The sequence below is a fragment of the Channa argus genome, chromosome 7 (assembly GCF_033026475.1).
Source record: "Channa argus isolate prfri chromosome 7, Channa argus male v1.0, whole genome shotgun sequence".
In the NCBI taxonomy this organism is placed as follows: Eukaryota; Metazoa; Chordata; class Actinopteri; order Anabantiformes; family Channidae; genus Channa; species Channa argus.
This window is the reverse complement of record NC_090203.1, coordinates 20,245,997-20,260,095: the sequence shown is the minus strand read 5'-3', so window position 1 is coordinate 20,260,095 and position 14,099 is coordinate 20,245,997. Positions and strand designations below refer to the sequence as shown.

The following is a 14,099-nucleotide window of genomic DNA, read 5'->3' as shown; positions in this document are numbered from 1 at the left end:
CAGACCTCAGCTAATGCAGGAGAGTGCAATGACCCCACCTGGCCATCCTGCATCTTCTCCTCTAATTTTAAATCCAGCACAAATAGTCCTTCCTGGCTCATGAAGGTCTTCTATATATTATAAATTCCACTCTCAATCTGGAACCTTCAAGGATCGAAATCTACACCTATCAGCCACAACATTAAATCCACTTGATGGACAGCGGAAAAGGGCAAGGAAAAACAAAAATGGTGGCTGTGATCGACAGGTGTCGAACAGGTCAGAATGCCCACGCTGACCCCTATCCTCTACAACATTAAAACCCCCAGGTGGTTTTATTGTTGTGGCTGATCTTGGGAGATGGGGGCTAACACAGTCACTGGAGAGCTGTTATATAAGCGCACAGGCGCCGACTGTGCCAGCTCAAAACTAACAGGGCAGTGTTAAGATGCCCATATGAATAGCAAGGACTGAGTCACAATGGACACAGTGTTTCTATTTTACACAATATTACAATGTGTTAATGGGTGTGATAGGAATTTGATGCCAACCATTAAGAGACTTTTTGCAAAACTTGCTCCAAGTGACATTTACTCAGAGGTGTACCGATGTCAGTAGTATGAATAAGGTGTCTGTCTAAACCTGGTGCTTGGATTTGTACACAACAGAATCTTTGAACCGTATAAAAGCAAAGTGTTTGCTAATGAAATGTCTGAAGCATTGGTTTGTGCCGGAAAACAAGCTGTTGTTCAATGTGTCATTATTTTGCAGGAGTTGCATTTGAAAAGGCAGGAATCGCGCATGTAGCCTCTGGGGGGGCCGAAGTGCAGTGCAGTGATAACGCAGTAGGGAGCACATTTACGTCAGCCCTGTCTGCTGTCATGAGCCCAGGGACCAGACCTGGTGTATGAGGGACCATCGTAAGGTGAGTCCCATGATTCACAGGCCTGCTCTTCACAACCTGGGGAATAACAAATGAATCACACGGTGTGCATTATATCTACAGTCGCTTTCTTCAGCAATTCTCTCCCTCCTCCCTGCCTTCTCTTTAGTGCGAATGGATGATACACTGCCATCGAGCCAAGAGAGGGATGACAATTCATTCATTTCCACTCGAGTCAAGAACTGCAGTGTCAGTTGAGTGTTTTTGGTTTTGCAGTTGTACTGGAAATCTTTTAAATGAAGGAAGAAGTTAAGGCAAAACATGTTCGTGATTACTAGTTCTGCTGGTTAATGATGATTTATACCACAGAAAACCAGAGGGAAGAAAGAAGCAAACTGTTTGATGTGGATGACGGTAGCGTTTACTGGATGCCAAACCCAGTGAAACAAGTCACAAGATTTCCTGCGTGTGACCTTTACCAAGACCAGAATTTAATTTCGGGGAATATGACGGGTCAGCAGTATCCCAGAAGTGATGGGATTTGTCTTTTTGTCTTTTGGAGCTTCACTTTCTGCATTCCAGCTCGAGGAGACTGGACTGTAATTTTAAAGAGGTGTTTGGTCATTCGTGCTAATCCTACACTGTACTGAGCACAAATGGCAAAATGGGGAATCAAACTAAAGTCGTTTCTTTTTAGAGTTTTAAGTTTTCCCCAAGATCCCCCCCCCCGCCCTTTGCTGCTACGGATACAAAAGAGGGCGTCCTTCCAGCTCAGTCCATCTGTGTGTCTTCTTTCGACAATGTATGTGAGCTGAGAAAACAGCCAAGCGAGTCCAAACTTCAGCTGGCTTCTGTTTCCTTCAAACCTGTGGGTTATGGCCCACAGACACTTGCTGCTCTGCACATAGTTTTCTCTCTTCTGCTCTGCTCATATTAACCTGATCAGACCTTATCTGGGTATTTTATTGAGCGCTTATTTCCTCTGAAAGGAAAGGGAATCAGGATGTGGATCTGTGCTTGAATCAGTGTATTTGATTAGTGCCAGCAAATACTTCCAGCACTGCAAAGAGACCCTCTCTACCTGCAGCAACTGCGCAAAGGGGATTTCAGTATACAAAAGGAGATGAATCTCATTTCCGAGGGCTCAAATTTGACATTATCGTGCCACTGCAGAAATGCTGAACTCATCTCGTTGTAACTGCATGAATCGGCGCTGACATTTACCGTGAAGCAGGTGGTAGTTCATTAACTCAAAGGTACCTGGTGCACCATGTCCCACTGTGTAGGCAATCTGGTCAGCCAGCATATCTTAGTGTACTGTAGGCAAGTCGGACAAAGCCCAAAGCTCTACACATGACAGAAACAGTTCAGTCTTTGTCCGGAAAAAAAACATGACTGTGCAAATATTTACAAAAAAGAAAGAAAGAACAATATGTGGTTCATTAACTTTTCCTGTATGTGTCAGAGAACATGCTTCTGACTCTCCGGCTCCAACCGCAAAGCAGTGCTGCGGGGGGAGGCATCACCCGTTTGTGTTAAGAAAAGAACTTGATATTACAGAGGAATCTCCAAACGGCCTGTAAAAATATAGGGGTTCCGAGAAGTTCTTTGCTCAAGCTTCGGTTACTGCCAGCACTTTTTTTTTTTTTTTAACTTTTGGCATTGGGTGTTTAATGTGGTTGGTAAAAAACTGTTTCTTATTTGAAGAGCAACACGTCACATTTGTACTCACGCAAGAAGGATTGGAAGAGGGCTTGGAAAAGTGAGGCTCATTTAGGCAGCCAGACAAGGACACTTGTACATCTCAACATCACAGACAAGCACTTAGGCTTGAACCACAAATGCTGCTGATGATACATCTCAACAGAAAATGTCTCCTTGATCCATTGGCTGAAGACAGCTTTACCTCATACTCAATAACTCACGACGAGCAAATATTTGGCTTAACTGCTGTTTTCCTTTTATATATTTAATTTTGTTAATTTCTTAGAATTAAATGTTTCCAATGAGCTCTGTATGATTGTTTTATTAATAAAGACACTTGACCTTCGTGCTCATTGACACCACAGCTGGCATATGGTTAAAATCCCATTTAAACTTCACAAATCATTTTTATGGCAAACCTTTAACACCCCTCTACTCGTTTCACCGAAGCTTATCTTCGTCTGTCAGCTAGTAAGAATAGAGGCACCCATGTTTCCACTACAGACAGTATCTGATGATAAGGTTATAATTCTGAAGCCAGGACAAGGCTGATGGAAGATAAAAATCTACATACAGTACATGCCTGAAACAATACTGTCTGAACTGCAGACTACATGTCTGATTAGAAGAACACACACCATAGTGAAACTTTTTTTCTGCTGCGTGTTCAGTGCAGACACAGTAGGTGCCAAATGCATTTGCATTAGCGTCAAAAAATATCAAGGTAGTCACATGAGCTGAATGGAAAATCAAGGTGGTTTTCACTTGCATCTGTGTCCCAGAGAGTGTTTGCTTCATCCTTCCGCTTTTTCAAACAAGCCAGGCTATTTTAAGGCTTGGGTTTGCCTTTTTATAGCCGAACAGACACCAGAGTGTGAAAGAAATGTTCTCTCTAAACAACATCTGAGACCACAACTGTGCTTGAAGTGGGGCGGCAGGCCGGAAGAGTCTTTTCATATAAGCTACCCAAAAGAAAAAAAAAAAAAAAAAAAAAGTGTTGACAACCGTGTGTGTTTTTGTGTGCGAGTGTGTGGGTGTCCTCCTCCCCAGCCCACCCCGAGTACCTGGCCGCAGTGTTGATTGTTTCTCCCTGTGTTGATACATACATTGAAACCCTCAAAAGCAAACAGCTTCACTAGGATTTCCTCATTCTTTGTTGCTGCACTGAAACCATGAAAGCATTACAGTCATCATCACTACAGAGGGTCTGTTTACATTGATTAAAAACTTTATACTGTATTCTTTGTGAACGATTAGTCACCATGGCAGCTAGCTTCATGAATAAGAAATAAAAATGACATTATTACTATTTATATGTCTATCTACATTTATAATTACCAGTATGGCACTTAAACTCTGTAATGACACATTAGACTTTAATACAGCCTTTTTAGGGTTTTGGAGCAGGTTACAACTATGTTTGGTGTATTTCGGCATCGCCCACAGAGGGTTAGGTTGCTTAGAAGAGCTTACTTCTGTCTGTCTCCGTCCAGCACCTGAGTCTGTAATTTAAATACTGGATATTTGTCTTAGTATAAAACATACTGTTTTATATTCTGATGTGCATCTTCAGAAGTGCAGTATATACAGTATCGATATTGAACTCGGTAGCCTGGAATTAATGATCTCCTTGGCTGTAATACTTTAAAGATAATTGTGCTCCTTTAGGAGGACATTGGCCCTACTTGTGTGGTCCACGTTGCACTTGTGGTTTACTTGGAAGCAAAAGAGAGAACACAAGTCATCTTTTAATTAGAGCTGTGTTTATACTCAGGGAAATGACTTAGAGATGCATGCTAGTGGCTGATAGGCCTCCACATCTCTCTCTCTGTCTCTGTCTCTGTGGCAAAGCAGTGCATGAAATTGATATGCCATATATGGCTACGGTTAGTCTTCCCTGCATCAGTCCAGTTACCAACAATCCACTCGTTCTTCAAATAATCAGGCGTCTCCAAAAAGAGCCCTACTCTACATCCTTTCAAAGCCTCATCCAAACTTTCAAACACTTATCTCCTGTGGCCATAAATACATCTGCTCCTAATCCAAACGCCACATCTAATTAACAGCTGTAGACTTAAAACAAAACAGCCTTCTATCCCAGCAGCATTGCACCCATTAGGCTGATCAATGAAAACAAGACACCACTGTTTTGATCTAGTGGATCATCATCAACGGGAAACAGGTATTTCAAGTGGAAGGTTGCTGGTGGGAATCCCAAAAGCAGCTGGTAGAATTTTGGGGGGGGGCAAATCTGTAGAAGTCACTAAAGCCTCTTTAAATAGAAAACGTTTGGTTGAGAAAATGCTCAGCAACCAACAGCTGAGGCCGGGGGACTTGGACAGATTAGGAGAAAATCGATCCCTGGCCACTGACAGGGAAGATTTCTGTTTAGCAATTTGGAGTCTCCCTGTTGTAATTTCATGTTTGTTGTTAGAAGTTTTAGTGATTTTTGGGGGATTTTTTTTGTCATTTTGTGTATTTTTATTGTGTCGACTTTCATTACACTTGTGTCCGTTTCTGATCTATTTGTGACTATTTTCAGGCATTTTGTGTCTATTGCAGATGATTTGTGTTTATTTATTTTCATAATTTTTCTTTCAGTTTGGATCTTTTGGTCATTCTGTGTCTTGTAGCCTGGATCTTAGCCTAGAAGAAGACAGTAACTCCAGACACTCTGGCCCAGTGACACCCTGACGTCTAGGGCCCTTTCAGGTAAAAATGGGAATTACTGACTACTGAGTAAACTTTATTTAGATTTGTAAAGATATAACTAGCAATGCTCCTGCAGGGTGCATGAAACTGATACCAGAGCGGAAATTTCACCTGTGTCCACTGTGAAAAGTCAATATCTCACAATCTGTTTTTGAGGTTGAACTCTTCTATAAACTCTCAATGATTCATTCTTCAAATTCCACCGTGAAAGCCATCTTTAAACACTGAGGCCAGGCACACATCATAAACATACACAGAGAGCTATTCCTGGGTTTTTAGGTTGTTCCATGACTGACAGGGAAAAGCACTACCTGGTAGATGTGTGTGTATGTGCGTACAGTGTGTGTTTGTCCCTCCATAGGTGTGTTAGTAGGGGGTATTGTGTGAGGGGGGGTGTGAAAGTCAGGCCCGCCGGGGATTGACTCCTCTACATCAACAACACTTGGAGTCTCTGTCACTCAGCAGGTACACCTCACTACAGAATAAACACTCGTCACATCTCCTGCTCTCACTCACCGGCCGCAGACAGGAGGTGCCAGCCGTAATTTAAAAAACGCAGATTAAAACTGGCCACACAGATTTCATTTGGCAGCTTGACAGCTGCGGTAAACTGTAGTAAATGGATGTCAAGACCTGGAGAAACAGTCTACATGACGAGTGCAGAGAGTGAAAGCATGCATCTCTTTCAATGCCACTGTTAATAAAAGGATGGGAAATATTTCTTCTGATTACCATTTGGGGGCAGGTAGGTAAAGCGCAGGTACTGGCTCCTCTTCCTCTTGCCGTTGCAGACATAGAAGTTAACATGCACCGGGCTCGATATCCTCTGGTTCCTGTATGGTGGAATCTCCACAACTAGAGTACTCTGAAATACAAACAAGACACAAGAAGAAATGTCACCTTCATGGGATGAGACAGCTGCTGAACGCATTGGAAAACAAGGTTCTTAAGTTGCATCCTCTCCTCTCATTTCACGTCATTCTCAACATTTAAATATCTTGTTTTGACTTCCTGTAGCATTTTAATCAACTGCTCTGTTTATTTCACAGCTGGCTTGCATTTACGGCGCTGTTTCCAAGAGGCTGGCCTGGGATCTGGTCTAAATGAGCTCGTTTGGACTGTGTAGACGCAGCAGTAGAGCCCATGAGGCTGGTCCACTGCCCGTGTTTGTCTGAGGAAAACCCCAGGGCTTGAGCATTTGTCTCTGTACAGCAAAAGAGGCCAGAGGTAGCTGGCTTATTTGCTTGCACAACCATGACTCCCTATGGGGAGGCTTGCCTGTCCCCCTTCCCCCAGGCCAGACATGAGCAAGTCTGGACGGATGTGAACTTTAGACTAGTTTGTTTCTGACAAAGGAAGATGGAGACAATTTGTCTAAGCTTTTGGGTCTAATTCCCGGGATGGCTCTCACTCTTTCGGAGGTCTAAACAGGGCAGAGTGGAACACTTTGACAGGAAGCAGGTTTTTGGCTGTTCCCCGTAAAGGAAAGTGAGAGCCATGGTGTGTGTGTGTGTGTGTGTGTGTGTGTGTGTGTGTCTGCCTGTCTGCCCTCCAGATGACGACAAAGAAAACATGCAGGTGGCTGATTGAGTGTGTTAGGTGTGGGCACATGGCTTTCTCTCTTCATCACAACGACTGAAAGTTAGCACACTCTGGACAGCAATAAAAACACAGTCAGGAAGGCAGGCTGGAGCACTTTAAAGTAGTCTGGTGGCAACATAAGAAGGGGCCAGTGTTCTCTTTCAGTCTCTCTCCACTTGTTTGTTAGACCTACAAATAAACACACTGCAGTATTTGTCTTTCATCAACCTCGCCTCTCCACATTGCTGCCCCCGACCGAGCCTTGCACACCTGCTAATTTTCCAGCATCTGGGACTCCAGCCATTGCACATCAAGGTAATTAGACATCAGAGTCCATATTTACACTCCTGATGCAACCAAGTCATTTACCTGAGTGAAATAACAGCATCAACAAGGAGGAAAACACCCTCAAGTAGCAGCATTTAGCTTTGCATGGTTTATTTTAGGCCAAGCGCAACTTCAAATTGCCTCAGTAAGTTTACACAAAGAGTGTAGAGAGTGAGGAATGGGTGGGGCGGGGCGGGGTGGGGGGCACTTATGAAGAGCACCAGCAGTAAAAAAAGAAAGATGTCTCATCACAGTCACTCACAGATCCAGTGCTTTACTCTCCGGACTAAAATCTAACCCCAATGAAATCTTAATTAAGTCCTGAGCGCAAGCAACTTTCTGCCACGCATGCAACAACAATTGCTTCATTCCATCTGCTGATTAATTCTTTTCGCTCCCGTTTTTTATACATATTACCACTGAATCTGCTATGTGCGACTGAAGAGTCAGTGAAGTAAGTGAGCGGGTTTATTTTCTCATGAAAAGCAGCAGGTAAATGCAGGCGTGTAATTCACTGCTGGCTGCTACAGTCTCAGCACTGAAAAGGTGTTTAGGTCCAGTTCACCACACAACAATTTGCTGGGAACTAAACGTCTGGCTTTGCGGCGAAGCCTGTAGCATCAGTGTGTGGAGAAATTCTGCATGTACGTGTTGTGTGTGGTGATGCTTCCATTCAGTAATCCGTGTGTGTTAGATGTAATTTGACAGCCTGTGTTTACTTCCATCAGGGTACAGTGATTTTGTGAAAATTCCATTCAGGATTGCATGGGCTAATCTTCATTGTCTATGTTGCAACTTGTAACGCCTTAGCAAATGTTACATCATTACAGGGGGCAGATGAGGAGGAGACGGAGAGGAAGTGAGGAAGTGTCAAGGGAGAGTGGGAACGGAGAAAGCAGGAGCATTTCCAACGAGTCTCGTCAGGGAGGTGCACTTACAGATTTGACGGAGTCCTTGTCAACTTTGGCTTCTGTCTCCCACAGATGATGCCCATCTATTAACAAAAGAACAAAATACAATGTTCAGTATGGCTGATTATGACGTGCTTTGTTTAGAATAAACTTTAAAGGGTGTAGATGATAGTCAGAAGTGAAGAAGAAGAAGAGATATTTCATGTAGGTTAAAGTCATAGTGGTTTTAGTAGTTAGTTTAGAATAGTACTGAAAAAATAAGGCGATTGAACAGTTTGTCAATAAATTGATTATTGATGATTTAGTTTAGTTTCTCTAAATCTTTCAAAAGTGAAAACTTATGGTTCTGGACACATACGAGTTACAATTTATTCACTATTTTTGATTTTATGGACAAAATAATTGGTTGATATTAATTAATTAATTAAAAAGAGGTTATATACAGTAGCAGTCTTTCTCTGTTTAATCTGTTTTATCTCTGCTCTTCAGCTGGGACTGCTTGTGTTATTCAGTGTCTAGCTCCAATAAATTCAACACTATTTTCGGCCCTCCATTAAAGCTGTGTTTAGATACTTTTTTTTCCATTCCCCTCCCTTTTTTTTCTATTCTTAACTCTGCTCTCTGAAATTACAAAGGGAAAAAATGCACAGTTGGTTCTCTCTTTCTTCTCATCTCCATCTTGTTGTGGTGAGGAGGTTTCCCTTGCTGCCATGAAATAAAAAGGCCTGTGAGCTACTGCAGCTGTTGGGAGCCTGTAGAGGCTCAGCTCACATTCTTTGGACTTTCTGTAGGATTTTATACCACATCTTAGTGAACAGATGCTCAGGGCTCTGCTAGTGCAAACAGCACCCACCACATTGCCATTTATTTACCTTTCTTTATCATTTATATATATCTATATATCTATCTATATCTATATCTATATATATCTATATCTATATATCTATCTAAATATATATATATATATATATATCTTTATCTATATCTATATCTCTCTCTCTCTATATATATATATATAACTGATGACTCATTAGAGCTGTCACAAATAGAAGTGACACACAGCAGTCTTTGTGTGAGTGACAAACTAAGCGAGGCGAGAGCTTGGGCACCTTGGCACTGATGTTTTATTCTAGGGGAGCATCTTTTCCTTTGTGGATACAGTCGTACGCTGGCTGCACTTTGTTTTTGGGACAAGACGCCATCAGATAAGATAATCAGAGTCAGCTTCCAAATAACTGATAGCAGAAGTCCAGCAGCTCTGGAAGATGTGAAACAAATACTTGTGTTTTTCACATCATGTGGCGAGTGAAAAAAAAAAGTATCCGAGTCACGGTGAGCTTATTATTGGTGAGCTGTGGTTGTGGGGGCGGGCGGTCAGCTTTATCATTCAGACAGTGACGATCGGTCGATATCTCTTTCCAAAATGGCCATATTAAAACTAAGAGAACGAGAAGAACAGACGGTGAACAAATCAGATAAGCGCTTTCTATATGAACTGGGGGAAATAAGAGTTGCATATGGAGAAATGCATCGGGCAGTTATGGGTGTAATGTGAATGACTGGGGAACAGTAACAGTAAGTGATGCACCTATAGCGCTGACAGCCGTACTGTGCATGTGGCAGATGACTGAGATGCACAAAACAATGAGGCACAGGTGATGCTGCCAAGTGGCTGTGAGAGTGTGGAAGGGCAATTAGAGTGAGCACAGACAAGGAGAAGGTCAGAGAAAGGGAGAGAAATAGAGACGAGCAGAGATGAGCGTTCCTCATGTTACGTCTAGGGGAACCAAGAGGGAATCTCACCCGCCTCCGCGCTGGGAGACACTCCAAGAGGGAAACCTTAGACTACGACGTCAACCCCGACCTCTCTTAGTAAACATGTTTTTCAACTTTCCTTCCTCTCCTTCACCCCCACCTTCCGCTTGATCCTTTTTCCTCACCTTTTCTACCTTTAAACCATCTTGTTTGAAACCTTTCAGCCGTTGCTCATTCAGGCACAGCAAATCTAAACGTGAGACTGAGCTGGGATGGGGCCACACACAGCATACCTTTGCAAGTCACACAGTGCTCTACGACTGATAACCACAGAACTTTCCACTCACCCCTTCTTCCCTGCAACATCTGCAAAATGCTTCTGTTCCCGACAACACCTCCTCCTTCGTGCAGCCTCCACCTACGCAAAATGCACATACATACACGCACACATGCAACCACAGTATCCTCTACCTTTTGTGCTAGCCTTCAGTTTGAATGATAAGAAGGTAAATCACAAAAAATAGTTTGTATGGGAACTGCGTTACATTCCAAGTCTAGGTGTAATCTGGTCACAGTTTTAAAAAGTGGACAAGTGCAAGCATACGTACACACTCACACTTTCTCTACTTAGGTTTTGACGATCTGTCAGTTGCTCTACATCACTCACTTGTATAAATGAGATCCAATAAGGCTAACACCAACAAGGATAACACACTCATTCATCAGGCAATGCGACCACATGTAGGCTGAGGCTGCTGTTACCTGCTGCTGGAGTTGATGTGCTAAACTTGCTGTAGACTACTAACTAAGTCACATACAGCTGAGTAGTGACCTACAGTAGTTGTCCTCACAATGACCTAACAGGCTTAGCTTTTTTTTTTCTTCTTTTACACCGACAGCCTGAGGTGATTTTCCCTTCTTAAAACGTGTTGTGTAGTGCAACAACTTCCACTGCCCAAGACGAGTTTTCATTTTAATATTTTTGAGAATGGAAAGTATGATTCACATGCTTAATTGCGGAGGTTGTCTTGTGAAACAACCCAGACATATTTTGCAGCTCTGTCGCTTTTCCAAAGATTATTTTAAGGAGTATTTCTCTCTTTTTCCTGTTTACATGAGCCAAATTTACAAGTGTATTTTCCGTTTTGCTCTGCTGCTACCTAGACTGAACATTCTTCAATAATTTTACACATATTTTCATAGCAGTTATCTTGTCATCCAATGAAGAGCAAAGCCAAAAGGCCAAAGGGGTTCCCCCATGACTGCTCCCAGAGGTACAGCTGCTTTCCACTCTTCAGCACCTGGCCTCTGCCAATCTGAGCACTGCTGAAATTCGAGAAATGTAGGTCTGCTTTGGTCTGAGAGGCTTCCAAATAAATTATGACCTGAGAGAAGATTTATAATGGATTTATCAGGAAGCGACTTATTCTTAGTATATAGCAGGGGAAGTGCGAGTGGGATGGCAGCGAGTACAGTCAGATTTAATTCTTTTATCAAGGATCTACCTGTGTGGCATTGTCTGAGAATGATCTGAAGATTGAAAGCGATGGCTGGGGGATCTTCTGCACTTTTACATTTTGTGCAATATCTGTGGGGAGCGTAGGGTTCACAGAGTCAAGGTTGGGTGTTCTCTGTGTTACATTGCACAATATATTACTGGCTTGCTTGAGTCACTGCATAAATCTTTCTTCCACAGCTTTAAACTGCATGTGTAATGACGAGGGAGGCAGGTAGGTGCCGTTTTTTACATGTGTGTATTTTTCTATTTGCAGTCAAATAGTACACACAATTCTGTGTATTGGTCCACATTCTATCAAGATATATTGCTATTTGTATCATTGGATGGGGACATTCCTGAAGAGCAATTGTCTCTCTAATTTGACTTTTCTGACTACAACATGTTTGGACTGGTCTGAAGAAAGGGTGGAGGCTGAATTTTTACTGATGTTTAGATGTGGCTAAAGAAGAGGCATGCACCTAGTTGTCTAATAAAACTGGTATCCATAGTGGTGCAGTGGCCTCTGCATACGCACTGACCTTCCACTTCCATTTCACATAGGCTTCACTCTACAACCGAACTATATGACTTATCTGTGAGTTTTTGCAGACAGTGAAAATTTGTAAAATACAGGTTCAGCTAGCCCTGTCATACGTGTTATTGTTGGCTACCCTTGGGTACCTCCTATTGGTCTGGCCTTGCCTTCTCAGCAGCTTCATTTTGCGGGGCAAACCAGACTACAAGAAGTTAAACCCCTACAGCTCTGTAAAAAGCTTCCTCCCAGAACTATAATTATTATAAATAATTATTAATTGCTGCACTGTATACCAGCCTAATTAGACAGCATACTGTAATTCATACTTCATAGTAGCCTGAAGCAAGGGTGGAGGTAGACCTTACCCTGCCAATACTACAAGCCTACGAGTAAGTTATCCAAGCCTAAAGCAGCATAAACCCGAAAGGCAGTCTAGACATGAAGTACTGTACTGCTAGAAGTACAATGCACAAAGTTGTCTGGTGTTTAGACTTGCCGAAGGTGGAAGCGCTCAGCGAATTATAAACAATCTTAGCTTGAACTCTAACTGTAAAGATGACAGTCTGTTAGGCCTCGTACTCAATGTACGGAGGAATGTGAATCCAAATATTTCAGCCTGCTGTTGAAGAGGTTCCACATGTCAAGAATAATAGCCTAGGGGTATTGTTAAGGACCATATTTTCCTAATGTTACAGATTATCTCTGAATGATCGTAGTCTTGGCTGTGAACTTGACCAGCCTGAGGCAGAGGTGGAGGAGAGCAGACCTCTGCCTGCCGCAGCCAGCAAAGGCTGCGTGGTGCTGCCGAGTTCCAGGCAACACTCCAATCTGACCAGATGTAAAAACTATCCAGCTCACCAGGGAATTCCCTTACCTCCCCTCTGAGTCAGAGTGTAGGCTTTCCCCAGCTCTCTCGCGCTCTGTCTCTCCCCCATTTGTCTCTCTGCCTATTCTGTCTATTTTCCCTGCCGCTAGCACTGATTCCATCCACGGAAAGCAGGGCAAGCCAGAACACACACTGCAATACATGCGCCAGGTATGTCTTCCTAACGCTGTGCCAACAGAGCGGTTTTGGGCAAACCAAAACACTGACACAACCTCAACGCATACATATAATAAAAACAACAGAAACATTAATCCAAGCTCAACAATGCAAAAGAAAATGGAAAGTTTCATAAATGCCCACATTGCAGATTCATAAGATGTGCAACTCTCCATTACAGAGAGGGGAAAAAAATGATATGACCTATTAAAAATACATGTCAACAATAATTACTGTTGAAAAGAACGTTTACATTGCAGCAGTTGCAGAAATGCTGACTTGAGGTTCTCGAGTCTGTCATTATCTAGCTACAGTCAACTAAAAGTTCATTAATTTGCGCTCCCTGCTATGTGTGGTCGATTGTGTGTGAAATAAAAATAAAAATAAAAAAGGGTAAGCAGGTACATAGAATAATCCACAGATGGAATAAATTATATCTATAATCTCACATGAATCCAGAAAACTTTTGTGTTGGGAATTGTAAAACTTGAGCCTAAACATTCATTGTCAAATAATATCAAGTCAGGATGTTTCTCTGCTCCATTGCGTGTGTATACAAGGTCACAAGCAGGATTTCGGAGGAAACCCTGTCTTTTTGTACATCTCCTCTTCCTCCCTTCTCACTTTTCTCTCTGCCGGGCCTCTGAGGGTCTTACCTTTTCCGTTTCACCCTTCTACAGGGAATCCCTTGCAGATGACTCACTAAAAACACTTCCTACTGCACAATGTAAACAGGCCCGGAGGGTAACTGTGATAGTGGGCACACACACAGACACACACCACAACAATCATGCACATGTAGATAGATGCACAAAGTTTGCATCAGTTATCCTGTGGGTGATGAAGTGGAGCAGTGGGGATGAATGTGCCGCTTGAAAAGTAGAAGTAATTATTTTTCACGACACGTTAAGGTCTCCTGCAGTGGCAACAACTACAGTATGAGCTCTGTTAATTTGATAATATGGACAGCGAAAGGTGGGGTGGGGAGACACACAATCCAAACAACATGGAGAGGAGGCGAGGAAGATGGCTGTAAAAGACCAGCAGAGGGAAATAAGGATTGAGCAGTAAAAAGAAGAAAAGTTGAGGAGATTTATCTACTCCCCATTCAGGACATGACACCAAGTAGATCCTTCATTTATGAGTTGCACATATATAAGATATATTGATAA

General features: G+C 42.6%; 1 protein-coding gene across 2 annotated transcripts in view; it reads right to left on the bottom strand.

Moving 5' to 3' along the window:
• LOC137130706 (nuclear factor of activated T-cells, cytoplasmic 1-like) overlaps nucleotides 1-14,099 on the bottom strand; it is a 57,486-nt gene that overhangs the window by 20,961 nt on the left and 22,426 nt on the right. For both annotated transcript variants that reach the window (XM_067511196.1, XM_067511197.1), the window contains exons 7-8: nucleotides 8,125-8,180; nucleotides 6,011-6,143 (exon numbers count right to left, since the gene is read on the bottom strand). In XM_067511196.1, the coding sequence (XP_067367297.1) occupies nucleotides 6,011-6,143; nucleotides 8,125-8,180 (189 nt within the window). The remainder of the gene's footprint in view (nucleotides 1-6,010; nucleotides 6,144-8,124; nucleotides 8,181-14,099) is intronic.